Here is a 12,770-nt window from a genome sequence, read left to right as displayed (position 1 = left end):
GTTAATACATATTCCCAGAGACTTGGAAAGCGACAACTTGTTTCTTGAGAACTATCTGCGTTGGTCCTCTGGCCTTATTCCTGACAACATATGGCAGCTGTTTGAAAGCTCAGCTTCTGTTGGTTACATAAGACTTGGCAGTGCTGGAGTTTGGCCCCAAATCAATTTCAATTCAAAATTACCATCTAAACAAATTGAACTATCTGCATGAAGAATCCCTCCAAGATGGAAGATAAAATTAATTCAATCAGAGATCCACTTTGTGGTGTACTTTGCACCAAAGAGGTAGCCAAGTCTTACACATGCAAAGCAAATAGTCTAAATGGACTGATTTTAACCCTTCGTATAAAATAAGAGGAGGGGAGGAGATAAGGATAGACATTCATCCTTACTTGTATCTGCACACAGAAAGCATGGAAGCATATATAAGACACTATTAAGATGCGTACCTGGACGGAGGTAAGAATAAAGTGAGAAAAGGAGGTGGATGGGAACAGCAGTGGGGGAGAGACTTTTCACAGCATTCCTTTATATATTTTTTCAATGAATGTATTGCCTATTCAAAACACTAAAGATATAATAAGGTTAATTGTTCAGCTTAAAAGCTCTTCTTTGACAAAGCAAGCATAATTCAAAATCATGGCATCATCATGAGTTTGTTCATTCATTCATATACCTAATTCATTCATTTACTAGCTAGGTGATCTTGAACCTCATCCACAGTATGGGGAAATGCTGCAGTCTATTGAGGCAATGGCAGAGATTAAAGGAGACAACCCATGTATAAAGTTTTGTTCAGTGCCCAGCATGGGTACGTATTTAATAAATGGCAGTTATTAGTATTACATAAAAAAGATGCTGCAAATTATCAAACAATATCATTAATATCACACACAAGTAAAATTTTGCTGAAGATCATTCAAAAGTGGTTGCAGCAGTACATCGACAGAGAACTGCCAGAAATTCAAGGTGGATTCAGAAGAGGCCGTGGGACAAGGGATATCATTGCTGATGTCAGACGGATCTTGGCTGAAAGCAGAGAATATCAGAAAGATGTTTACCTGTGTCTTACTGACTATGCAAAGGCGTTCAACTGTGTGGATCATGACAAATTATGGATAACATTGTGAAGAAAGGGAATTCCAGAACACTTAATTGTGCCCATAAGGAACCTGTACTTAGACCAAGAGGCAGTCGTTCAAACAGAACAAGGGGACACTGCATGGTTTAAAGTCAGGAAAGGGGTGTGTCAGGATGGTATCCTTTCACCATACTTGTCCAATCTGTATGCTGAGCAAATAATCTGAGAAGGTGGACTATATGAAGAAGAATGCAGCATCAGGATTGGAGGAAGACTCATTAACAACCTGCGAGATGCCCATGACATAACCTTGCTTGCTGAAAGTGAAGAGGACTTGAAGCACTTACTGATGAAGACGAAAGACTACAGTCTTCAGTGTGGATTACACCTCAACATAAAGAAAACAAGAAGCAACATCATGATAAATGGAGAAAACAATGAAGTTGTAAAGGATTTCATTTTACTTGGATCTATAATCGATGCCCATGGAAGCAGCTGTCGGGAAATCAAACGACACGTTGCATTGGGCAAATCTGCTGCAAAAGACCTATTTGAAGTGTTAAAAAGCAAAGATGTCACCTTGAAAACTAAGGTGCGCCTGAATCCAAGCCATGGTGTTTTCAATTGCCTCATATGTATGTGAAAGGTGGATAATGGATAAGGAAGACCAAAGAAGAAATGACACCTTTGAATTATGTTGTTGGCAAAGAATATTGACTATACCATGAACCGCCAAAAGAATGAACAAATGTGTCTTGGAAGAAATACAGCCAGCATGCCCCTTAGAAGCAAGGATGGCAAGACTACAACTCACATACTTTGAACAGGTTATCAGGAGGAATCACTCCCTGGAGAAGGACATCGTGCTTGGTAAAGTAGAGTCAGCAAAAAAGAGGAAGGCCCTCAATGAGATGGATTGACACAGTAGCTGCAACAATTGGCTCAAGCATAACAATTGTGAGGATGGCACAGGAGTGGGCAGTGTTTCGTTCTGTTGTACTTAGGGCTGCTATGAGACAGAACCAACTCAATGGCACCTAACAACAACAACAACAAAAGATTCTGTCCTTTAAAAAATAGTTTGCCAAAATTTAAAGGCAAATAATAAGCTGGGGAAAAATATGTGTAACAAATATGACAGCCACAGATTGATATCCTTAATATGTAAACAGCTTTTACACACTGATATGAACCATGCCAAAACCCCAATTCCACACTGGGCAAAATAAAAGATAACTCAGAGTAGAAGGATATTAATGATCAACAAACACAGGAAAGATGTTCAACTTCACTAATAATTAAAGAAATGAATATCAAACCAAGAGATGTCATTTTTATGGCCTTCTAAGTTAGAATTTTTTTTTAACCAATTATAATGTTCAACCTTTCTAAGAAGCAATCTGGCACTAAACATCAGGAATCTTTAAAAACCTCACACCCTATGACCCAGTAAATACATTCCCAGAAAACTGTCTTGGGTGCAGTGAATTACTTAATATGGCCCTTCTAGCCATAGTCTTTGTAACTCCCACCAAACAACTGGGTGGGACTATGCAAATGAGGTGCTTATGGCCCACCAAGGGGATTGGATAGCTTGCCAATAATGTAAATAAGGTGCATGGCACCCTTGTGGGGGTGGGACCATGCAAATAAGGTATATGGAACCCTAACGAGGGAATTGGTCAGTTTTGCCATCTTGCCAGGCTTAAAGGGAGACACGGAGAGAGGAGCTATAACACAGAAGACAGAGAGAGATGGTGGTACAAGATGGCTGCGGTGGGGGGCTTGCATATCCACAGAGTCAAGAGGTGTAACACTTGCCTGAGAAGGCCCGCAGCAGGGCCCGGTGGCAAAGGGTGAGAAGGCGCTGTCCTGATCAAGCTACTGCATCCTGAGTTGTTCCTGTTACCTCCAAGTTGATCCCAATCCCGAGTTGTACCGTTACTTCCCTAATAAACCACTTAACTGTAAGAACGGTTCTTGAGTTCTGTGAGACGTTGCAGTGAATTACCAAATCCAAAGACGGAGGGAGAGTACTGAGGGGAGGGGGAGTAGTTGGTGTTAGAGATGACGGAGTGATACAGCAGTTTGGAAAAGCTGGACATTTTGGACACCTGTAACCTCTGCCTCACACGAACCAGCTTTGTAGTAATCCTTATTAAAAAAAATTATTTATTTACTGTCCCAAGGAAATAAGAAGATATTGGGAAAAAATTATTTCCCAGCAAGACAGTTTAAGATAGAAAAAAAAATGCTAACCAAAATGTCCATAAACAGAAAAACTGTCACATAAATTGTAATACATCCCGACAATGGACTACTTTGCTGTTGTTAAAATTGGAGTTTTCAAAGAATATTCAATAATATAGAAAAATGTTTACAACATGATATCAAGTGAAAATGTAACAAATTGGAACCTTATACTATCGATCCCAATTCTGTTAAAAAAAATTTAATTATACACACGTTGTTGTTGTTAGGTGCTGTCAAGTCAGTTCCGACTTACAGCAACTCTGTGTACAACAGAACAAAACACTGCCCAGTCCTGAGCCATCCTCACAATCACTGCTATGCTTTAGCCCATCATTGCAGCCACTGTGTCAATCCATCTTGTTGAGGGTCTTCCTTTCTTTCACTGATTCTCTTCTTTACCAAGCATGATGTCCTTCTCTGGGATTGATCCCTCCTGATAACATGTCCAAAGTATGTGAGACAAAGTCTTGCCATCCTTGCTTCTAACAAGCATTCTGGTTGTACTTCTTCCAAGACAGGTTTGTTCGTTCTTCTGGCAATCCATGGTATATTCAATATTCTTTGCCAATACCATAATTCAAGGCATCAATTCTTCTTCGGTCTTCCTTATTCATTGTCCAGCTTTCACAAGTGTATAAGGCGACTAAAAATACCAAGGCTTGGGTCAGGCACACCATAGTCCTCAAAGTGACATCTTTGCTTTTCAACACTTTAAAGAGGTCCTTTGCAGCAGATTTTCCCAATTCAATATGTCATTTGATTTCTTGACTGCTGCTTCCATGGGCGTTGATTGTGGATCCAAGCAAAATGAAATCCTTGACAACTTTAATGTTTTCTCCATTTATCATGATGTTGCTTACTGGTCCAGTTATGAGGATTTCTGTTTTCTTTATGTTGAGGTGTAATCCATACTGAAGGCTGTAGTCTGATCTTCATCGGTAAGTGCTTCTTCAAGTCCTCTTCCCTTTCAGCAAGCAAGGTGGTTTCAATTGTGTACTGCAGGTTGTTAATGAGTCTTCCTCCAATCCTGATGCAGCGTTCTTTTTCCTATAGTCCAGCTTCTCCAATTATTTGTGTCATGTTCATGAAGTCATAAGAATATGTTTCTATGTTTTCTTCTAAAAGCTTTTTGGTTTACCTTTCACATTTCAATCTACAATCCACCTGGATGTGATTTTTGTCTAAGATACGAGGTTGGGATGGGGCTGTAACAGTTTCCTCTGGCTGTCATAACAAATTACAACCACTGATCATCTCAGTTCTGTAGGTTAGATGTGGGCTCAGCTGGGTTCTCTCCTCAGGTATACCAGGCTGAAATCAAGGGGTCAGCTGGGCTGGACTCTCATTTGGAGGCTCTGGGAAAGAATCCACTTTCAAGCTCATTCAGGTTGTGGGGAGAATTCAGTTCTTTGCGGTCGTGGGACTGAGCTTCCCATTTCTTTGCTGGTTGTTGGTTGGGGGCTCCTCCTTGGTCCTAGAGCCCTCCTGCATTCCTTCTCACATGGCTAACTTCAAACCAGCAACAGGCTGAGTCCTTCACATGCTTCCAATCTCTCCACTTTTTTTTAAGGGCTAATGTGATTAGATAAGGCCCACCCGGATAATCTCCCTATCTTAGGGTCAACTATGCCACGTAAATAACATAATTCATCATATTCACAAGTTCCAGGAGCTAGGGCAGGGTATCTTTGGGGGACCGTTTTAGACATTCTGCCTAACACAGGAATCGGGATTCTGTTTTTTCCATAGGGATATCCCCTCTCCAGCTGCAGTAGAGAGCCACCTTAGTCATAAATCAAGCGACTGCATCTATGTGCATCTGCAATGGACTCTCCTGCTCCACTGGTCTATTTGTCCCACTTTGTGCCAATTTCACACTGTCTTAATTTACTGTAGCTTTATAATTAGTCTTGATAGCTGATATGTAAATCATCTAGCTTTGTTCACCTTCAAGACTGTCTCGCTTAATTGGTTTTTTGTTTTTCCTTATAAATTTAAGGATCAGTTTATTAAACACTATGCAAAAAAAAACCTGCTGGGATTTTAATTGGGTGTACCCTGAATCTGTAGATCATTGTGGGGAAATCTGACATCTCTATAATGTTAAGTCGTCCAACTCATGAATATAGTAATCCCTCCATTTATTTAGGTCTTTTTAAATTTCTCTCACCATTACTTTGTAGTCTTCTTTGTAGCAGACTTCCACATTGTCGTTCAGAGTTATTCTTAGGTATTTTGTATTTGTTAACGCTATTGTAAATGCCATCATTGAGAAATTTTCATTTTTGTTTGTTTGTTGCTAGTATATAGAAAGATAACTGGTTTTTGTTTATTGATCTTGTATTCAGCAACTTTTCAAATTTAGTTATCAATGTTAAGAAATTAGCTATAGACTCTTTTGAACTTTCTATGTACATAATCATGTCACTGCAAACAATAGCAGGTTTTTCCCTTTCCTTTCCAATCCTTATCCCTTTCTTCCTCTCATATTCAGTACTTCTTATCCTGATTTCACTAATGAGTTTCTTTGGACAAACAAAAACCTTAGAAAAATCTCAGTTTTTTCCGTCATGTGAAAAGTCTTAGTATTTTCAATAAACAATGAAAATCAGAGCTAGCCCTGATGTCACCCACAGCGGCCGCCGCACCTCCGCTGTGGCTCTGCTCTGACATGTGGTGAAGTCTGTGGCACCTCCTGCAGGCACAGCAGTTGTCCACATCGCTGTGGAAATGGGCTGGACAGACTCCAGGGACACTTAGTCCCAAAGAGAGCTGCTCCTAAGGCCGGATGTAGCCTACTGGGGACACCTGTTCCCTGTTACCTGAGGAGCTGAGAAGATGTTGGCCTGCCAAGGAAGATCCCAGAGGGAAGTTGAGGAGAGCACATCATATAACATTTTCACCTCACCCTGAGTGCACTCCTTCAGCAGGGTGGTGAGGATGGGGGGGTGGGGGGTGCTACCTCTACTGCCTGCTGTTTCCTGCTTGTGTAGCTGTCCTGAAATGCCCTGAGCCACCCAGGTCTGCAAAGTGACCCCACTGGATCATTACAAGGAGCTCAGTAAGTGAAGGCCTTGGGAGAAGCACCATGGCTAAGGGTTCCTTAAGGGTGGGTCTTAAGATCCCATGTGTCTGTCCCATCAATTAAAGAGGGACTGAAGGCTCTGATCTGTGGGCCTCTCTAGGTTTGGATGGTATTATTTATTAATAGAAGTGAACTATTTGCTATGTGGCATTATTCATAAAAGACAAAAAGTGGAAGCAACCCAAATGTCCACCAACAGATGACTGGATAAACACAGAAGCCCTGGTGGCAGGATGGTTAAGCACTCAGCTGCTAACTGAAAGGTTGGCTGCACGAGAAACGCCTGCCGATCTGCTCCCATAAAGACTCCCACTGCCAAGCCCCACTGCCGCCGAGTCGATTCTGACTCACAGCAACCCTACAAGACAGAATAGAACTGCCCCATAGGGTTTCCAAGGCTGTGACTCTTTACAAAAACATACTACCACATCTTTCTCCTGCAGAGCCACTGGTGGGTTCCAACTGCTGCCCTTTTTGGTTAGCAGCCAAGTGCTTCAACCACTGCGCCACCAGGGCTCCTCCATAAAGTTTACAGCCTAGAAAACCCTATGGGGGCAGTTCTACTCTGTCACATGGGGTTGCCATGAGTTGGAATCAACTGAAAGGTACAGAACAACAACAAAGTATATCCATACAGTGGAATGTTATTCAGCCACAGATATGAATGAAGTACTCGTATATGTTACAATATGGATGAACCCTGAAAACATCATGCGAAGTGAAAGGAAAAAAACAAAACAAAACAAAACAAAAACAGTTGTTGCTGTCGCGTCGATTCCTACTCATGGTGACTCCATGTGCTTCAGAGTAGAACTGTGCTCCACAGGGTTTTCTTGGCTGTGATCTCCTAGAAGCAGATCGTCAGGTCTTCTGTGATGCCACCAGATGGATTCAAACCACCAGCCTTTCAGTTAGTAGTCGAGAGCAAACCGTTTGCACTCCCGACAGATCTAAGTGAAAGAAGCCCGTCACGAAAGGCCACATGTTGTATGATTCTACTCATATGACGTGTTCAGAAGAGGCAAATCCAAAGAGACAGAAACTAGACTAGCGGTTGCCAGGGGATGAAGAAGGGAAATTGGGAGAGGACACTAACAGGCAAGGACTTTCTTTTTGGGGAGATGGAGAGTTCTGGAATTAGACGGGGGGACGGTCACACAACTCTGTTGGTATACGGAAAACCACTGAATTGTCCCCTTTGAATGGGTTAATTTTACGTTATGTGAACTTTAACTCGGTTTTTAAAAAGTGAATTATTTGCTACGAAGTTATTTTTCTCTTTAAAAGCCAAGTATCAAAATGATTCTGAAACTCTGACTCTGAAACCCTTCTCCTCGACAGCCCAGAAAGCATGGGGGCTGGGAGGCAGCACTGGGGCTGGTTTCTGCGTTTGGTGGGTGGGATCAGCCTTGATAGAATCACAGGTCTGTAGGCAGCCATATCCATGGTTACGGGCCATATCCATGGTTACGGTCCACATCAGCAAACGACATTCTCTGCTTCAGTTTGATTTGTTTAATAAGAATGGCGCTTGTGTAGGGAAGTCTACGGTGCCCCTGCTGGACAGGGGGGAAGGAGAGGACCCTGTCCTCTCCATTCTGGGGGCCACACAGGAGCCTTGGCCCCAAGCACTGAAGTCCCGGGCAATGATTGGCAGAGTCTCAGCTTTGTGAGAGAGGGAGAGGGAGAGAGAGAGAGAGAGAGGGATGGATGAAAGGCTCCCTTCTGTTCAATTAGCTTCTTTTCAAGGATCAGGCAGGCGGAAAATTCCACACTCCAGTGAAACAGAAGGGAACACAGAAAGGAGGGCAGATAAAGGGCACAAGCGCCAGGCGTTCTTCTGCGCACGGAAGTGAGTGCTAACCAAAAAACCCAAAACACCAAACTGCCGTCGAGTCGATTCCGAGTCATAGCGACCCCAAAGGATTTCCAAGGCTGTAAATCTCTACAGAAGAAACCACCACATCTTTCTCCCATGGAGACACTGGTAGTTTCAAACCTCCGACCTTTTGGTTAGCATTCGATCACTTTAACCACTGCACCATCAGGGCTCCTTAACTTCCAGAGGCCCTGGTTAAATCTGTGTGCTTACTTAGGGCAGAGGGAAGAACCACGTCTATTTCACTGTTTCTCACGGTGGGATGCATACCCTGGGGTGTGAGAAGTGAGCTTACTTGGCAAATGGATGTGTCATGAAAAGTCACTGTCTTACAGTACACAATACTGGGGAAGCCAGCATAACTTGTACAAGGAAAGGTCATGGAAGCTCCATTTACACATCCAAATTCCTTCAGGGACTGAATTGCTGGGCGGAGGGCTGTGGGGACCACAGTCTCGGGGAATCTCTAGCTCAACTGGCATAACACAGTTTATAAAGACAATGTTCTACTTTCTACCTTGGTGAGTAGCATCTGGGGTCTTATAAGCCTGTCAGCAGCCATCTAAGGTACTCCACTGGTCTCACCCCTTTGGGAGCAAGGGAGAATGAAGAGAACAGGATACAAGGAAAAGATTAGTCCAAAGGACTAATGGTCCACAGCTACCAAGGCCTCCACCAGACTGAGTCCAGTACAGCTAGATGGTGCCCAGCTACCACCACTGACTGCTCTGACCGGGATCACAACAGAGTATTCTGGACAGAGCTGGAGAAGGATGTAGAACAAAATTATAACACACACAAAAAAGACCAGATTTACTGGCCTGAAAGAGACTGGAGAAACCCCTAGAGTATGGCCCCCAGACACCCTTTTATAAGCTCAGTGGTGAAGTCACTTCTGAGGTTCACCTTTGTCATGGTTTGAATTATATCCCCCCAAAAAAGTGTTTATCAGTTTGGCTAGGCCACGATTCCTGGTACTGTGTGATTTTCCTGTGTGTTGTAAACCTGCCTCTATGATGTTAATGAGGGAGGATGGGTGGCAGTTGTGTTAGTAAGGCAGGACCTGATCTACAAAACTGAATTGTGTCCTGAGGCAATCTCTTGAGATGTAAAAGACAGAAGTGAGCAGTGAGCCAGGGGGACCTCATACCATCAAGAAAGCAGTGCCAGGAGCAGAGCACGCCCTTTGTACCGGGGTCCCTGCACCGAGAAGCTCCTAGTCTGGGGGAACACTGAAGAGAAGAAGGCCAACAGAGAGAAAAAGCCTTCCCCTGGGGCTGACGCCCTGAATTTGGACTTTTAGCCTACTTTGACTGTAAGTAAATAAACTTCTCTTCATTAAAACCATCCACTTGTGGTATTTCTGTTGTAGCAGCACTAGATGACTAAGACAACCGTTCAGCCGGGGAGTGGACAGCCCCATAAAACAAAACAGGACTAATGAGGCACAGCAGTCCAGGGCCAAGGACTAGAAGGCAGAAGGGGACAGGAAAGCTGGTGATAGGGAGCCCAAGGCTGAGTAAGCACAGTGTTGATATGTAGTGGGGTTGTTAACCATTGTCATAGGGCAACATCTGTACTGTTTAATGAGAAACTATTTTGTTCTGTAAACCTTCATCTAAAGTGAGAATAGCAGCACAACTGGAAGAACGTAATCAATGTCACTGAACTGTGCATGTAGAAATTTTTGAAATGGTGTATCTTTGGGTATGTGTATTTTCACAAAAAAAAAGATTGAGAAGGGAGAGTGTTGACACTCTCCCTCGGGGTTGTTAACCAATGTCATAATACAATATATGTACTGGCTGTTTAATGAGAAACTATTTGTTCTATAAACCTTCACCTAAAGTACAATAAAAAAAAAGAAAAGTCACCATCTTAGTTATTGAGTGCTGCTATAATAGAAATACCACAAGTGGGTGGAAGGCCCTTGTCTCTTTGAGTTTCTGCTCCTGGGAGATCTTCATGTAGCTTGGCATCTCTATTCCCTCATCTCTGCCTCTAGCTTGCGTTTAATCTTTTATATCTCAAAAGAGACTGACCCAAGATACACCTTACACAAAATCCTGTCTCATTAATATAACAAAGACAACCCACTCCCAAATGAGATTATAACCACAGGCATAGAAGCTAGGATTTACAACACATATTTTGGGGGGACACAATTCAGTCCCTAACAGTCACTGAAGCGCCTCATGAGAAAGTCATTCTTCAACTATTAACCTTCCAATTTTTACCAAGGAGAAAGGTCCTAGCCTTTGGGGCTGCTGCACCTCTAACACCTCTTTTAGATTTTATAACAAAGAGAAAGGAGACTCAGAATCTTTTGTAGGCAACAGCATCTAGGCTAAACTGAGTAACATGTTTAATGTCATTGTGTTTATTTTTACTTTTTTATGTTAATTTACTATTTATGGCAAGTTTTCCTGGTAAGGTAGAGATAGAAAGCTTCCTTTTAAAATAGACTTAAGGTTTAAAAAAAAAAGTAAGTCACTCTTAAAAAATATAGAAAAGAAAATAAAAGTATAGGTGGTATGCAGATGGGACAAGAATCATGAAGGTGGTACAAGAATGACAGAAACTCTGGAAACTTCTTTTTCTTTCTGTTACTTTACTAATAAATACTTTTCTAACACATCTAAAACCACTGGTCTGTCCTTACACATGCTGTCTCAATGGTCCTGGCTTCCTTCTAATTCCTTTTCCTAAATAATATTTTATTGTGTTTTCAGTGAAGGTTTACAGAACAGTTTAGGTTCCCATTCAACAATTTCTACACAAGCTGTTCAGTGATACTGGTTATATTCTTCACAACATGTGAACATCCTCATTATTTCTATTCTGGTTGTTCCGTTTCCATTAATCTAGTTTCCCTTCCTCCTTACATTCTTGTCTTTGTTTTAAAGTAATTGTTAATTGTTTGGTCTAATATAGGTGATTTTTTAAAGGAGCACAGTACTTACGGGTGATATTCATTATTTTTGGGGCCAATTTGTTATTTAGCTACAAGGTGACCTCAGGGGTTAGCTTCAAGGTTTGAGGTTCAAGGTTTTAAGAGTATCTTGACAACAGTCTTGGGGAATCTTCCTCCTCCAATCTCAACTAGTCCAATAGAAATTTGAGGTTCTGTTCCGTATTTTTCTCCCATTCTATCAGGGTCCATCTATTGTGGCCCTGATCAGAATGGTTGGTAGTGGTAGCTGGGTACCATCTAGTTCTTCTGGTCCCAGGGTAGATGAGGCTGTGGTTTGTATAGACTATCTGTCCTATAGACTAGTTTCTTCTTTGAGTCTTTGGTTTCCTTCTTTCTCTTTTGCTCTGATGAGTAGAGACCAATAGTTGTATCTTAGATGGTCACTCACAAGCTTTTAAAACCCCAGACATTACTCACCAATCTAGGAGGTAGAACATAACTTTATGTCAATTGACCAAGTGTACCACAAGACTATGGTCCTAATCTTTCAAACCCAGAAATCCTAATCCTTCGAGGAGTCTAATTCATTTTTTTTAGTGCACATTACTGTACCTGTAAGGACCTCACAGGATCAGCATCCAGTGACAAACAAAATATCAAAGAACTGATAAACGCACAATCCTTGCTTGCTCGAAGACAGACTCAGTGACCGGGAGCGTGGGTGGCCTCCCAAAGACACTATCAAAAACCTGAAAAAATCTATCTGGTAAGAAACTGCCACCAATTCTTCAAGAATACTTCCAAAATTTAAAAAAAAGGGATGAGCATCTTTCAACTTTTCTGTATGACTGAAATTTTTCATGATAAACTGTTGAACAACAGCGATTAAAAAGGATAAGCAGAGAAGATGACATTATGCTACTCTTGAGAACTTCAATTATAAAATGAATTAACTTACCAATAATAGATTTTTATCAGTGCCGAAGGCCACAGGAGAAACGAGGCTACAAAGGCCAGGATTGGGATGGCCAGGGTGCCACCCGCAATCACAAACATGTTAACCACATCAAGATCCATTCTACTCTCCAGGGCCGGCGAACACCTGCAGGGGCTGAAGAGAGTGATCGTATTGAAATTCTGTCTCAAGAGGAAAGGAGCAAAAGCAAAGGGGCAAAGAAACGTGCAGAACCCAGAAAGAGGATAAAGATGAGGACGAGGGAGGAGAGTGCTTAAACACGCTAGACATGACAACCAAATGTGGTGAGGGATCCTCGGGTGGGTCTCAGATTTTAAAAGACTCTAAGGGACATTACTGGGACAATGAGGGAAATCTGAGTAAGGACTGGGTATCAGATAATATTGTATCAGTGATACGTTCGTTGAGTGCGATGATGAAATTGTGGTTATGCAGGCAAATGTCCTTGTTCTTAGGGGATATCTGATGAAGTATTTAGGAGGGAAGTATAATGACACCTGCTACTCACGTTTAAAATTTCAGGAAAGTAAAAATACTGTGTGTGTGCGCGCGTGTACCCATGTATGCATGTGCGTGTTAAGG

At 42.1% G+C, this 12,770-nt stretch overlaps 1 protein-coding gene across 1 annotated transcript in view; it reads right to left on the bottom strand.

Annotated features, from left to right (window-relative positions):
• The window catches only part of ABHD6 (abhydrolase domain containing 6, acylglycerol lipase), a 32,142-nt gene extending 19,823 nt beyond the window's left edge, over positions 1-12,319 (bottom strand). The window contains exon 1 of the mRNA XM_004368647.2: positions 12,171-12,319. Within this exon, the coding sequence (XP_004368704.1) occupies positions 12,171-12,289 (119 nt within the window). The 5' untranslated portion in view covers positions 12,290-12,319. The remainder of the gene's footprint in view (positions 1-12,170) is intronic.
• Between the last annotated feature and the right edge of the window lie 451 nt (positions 12,320-12,770).

The sequence above is a fragment of the Trichechus manatus genome, unplaced genomic scaffold, assembly GCF_000243295.1.
Source record: "Trichechus manatus latirostris isolate Lorelei unplaced genomic scaffold, TriManLat1.0 scaffold00001, whole genome shotgun sequence".
In the NCBI taxonomy this organism is placed as follows: domain Eukaryota; kingdom Metazoa; phylum Chordata; class Mammalia; order Sirenia; family Trichechidae; genus Trichechus; species Trichechus manatus.
Note: the sequence above shows the minus strand (reverse complement) of the source record. Positions and strands in the feature narration are given on the sequence as shown.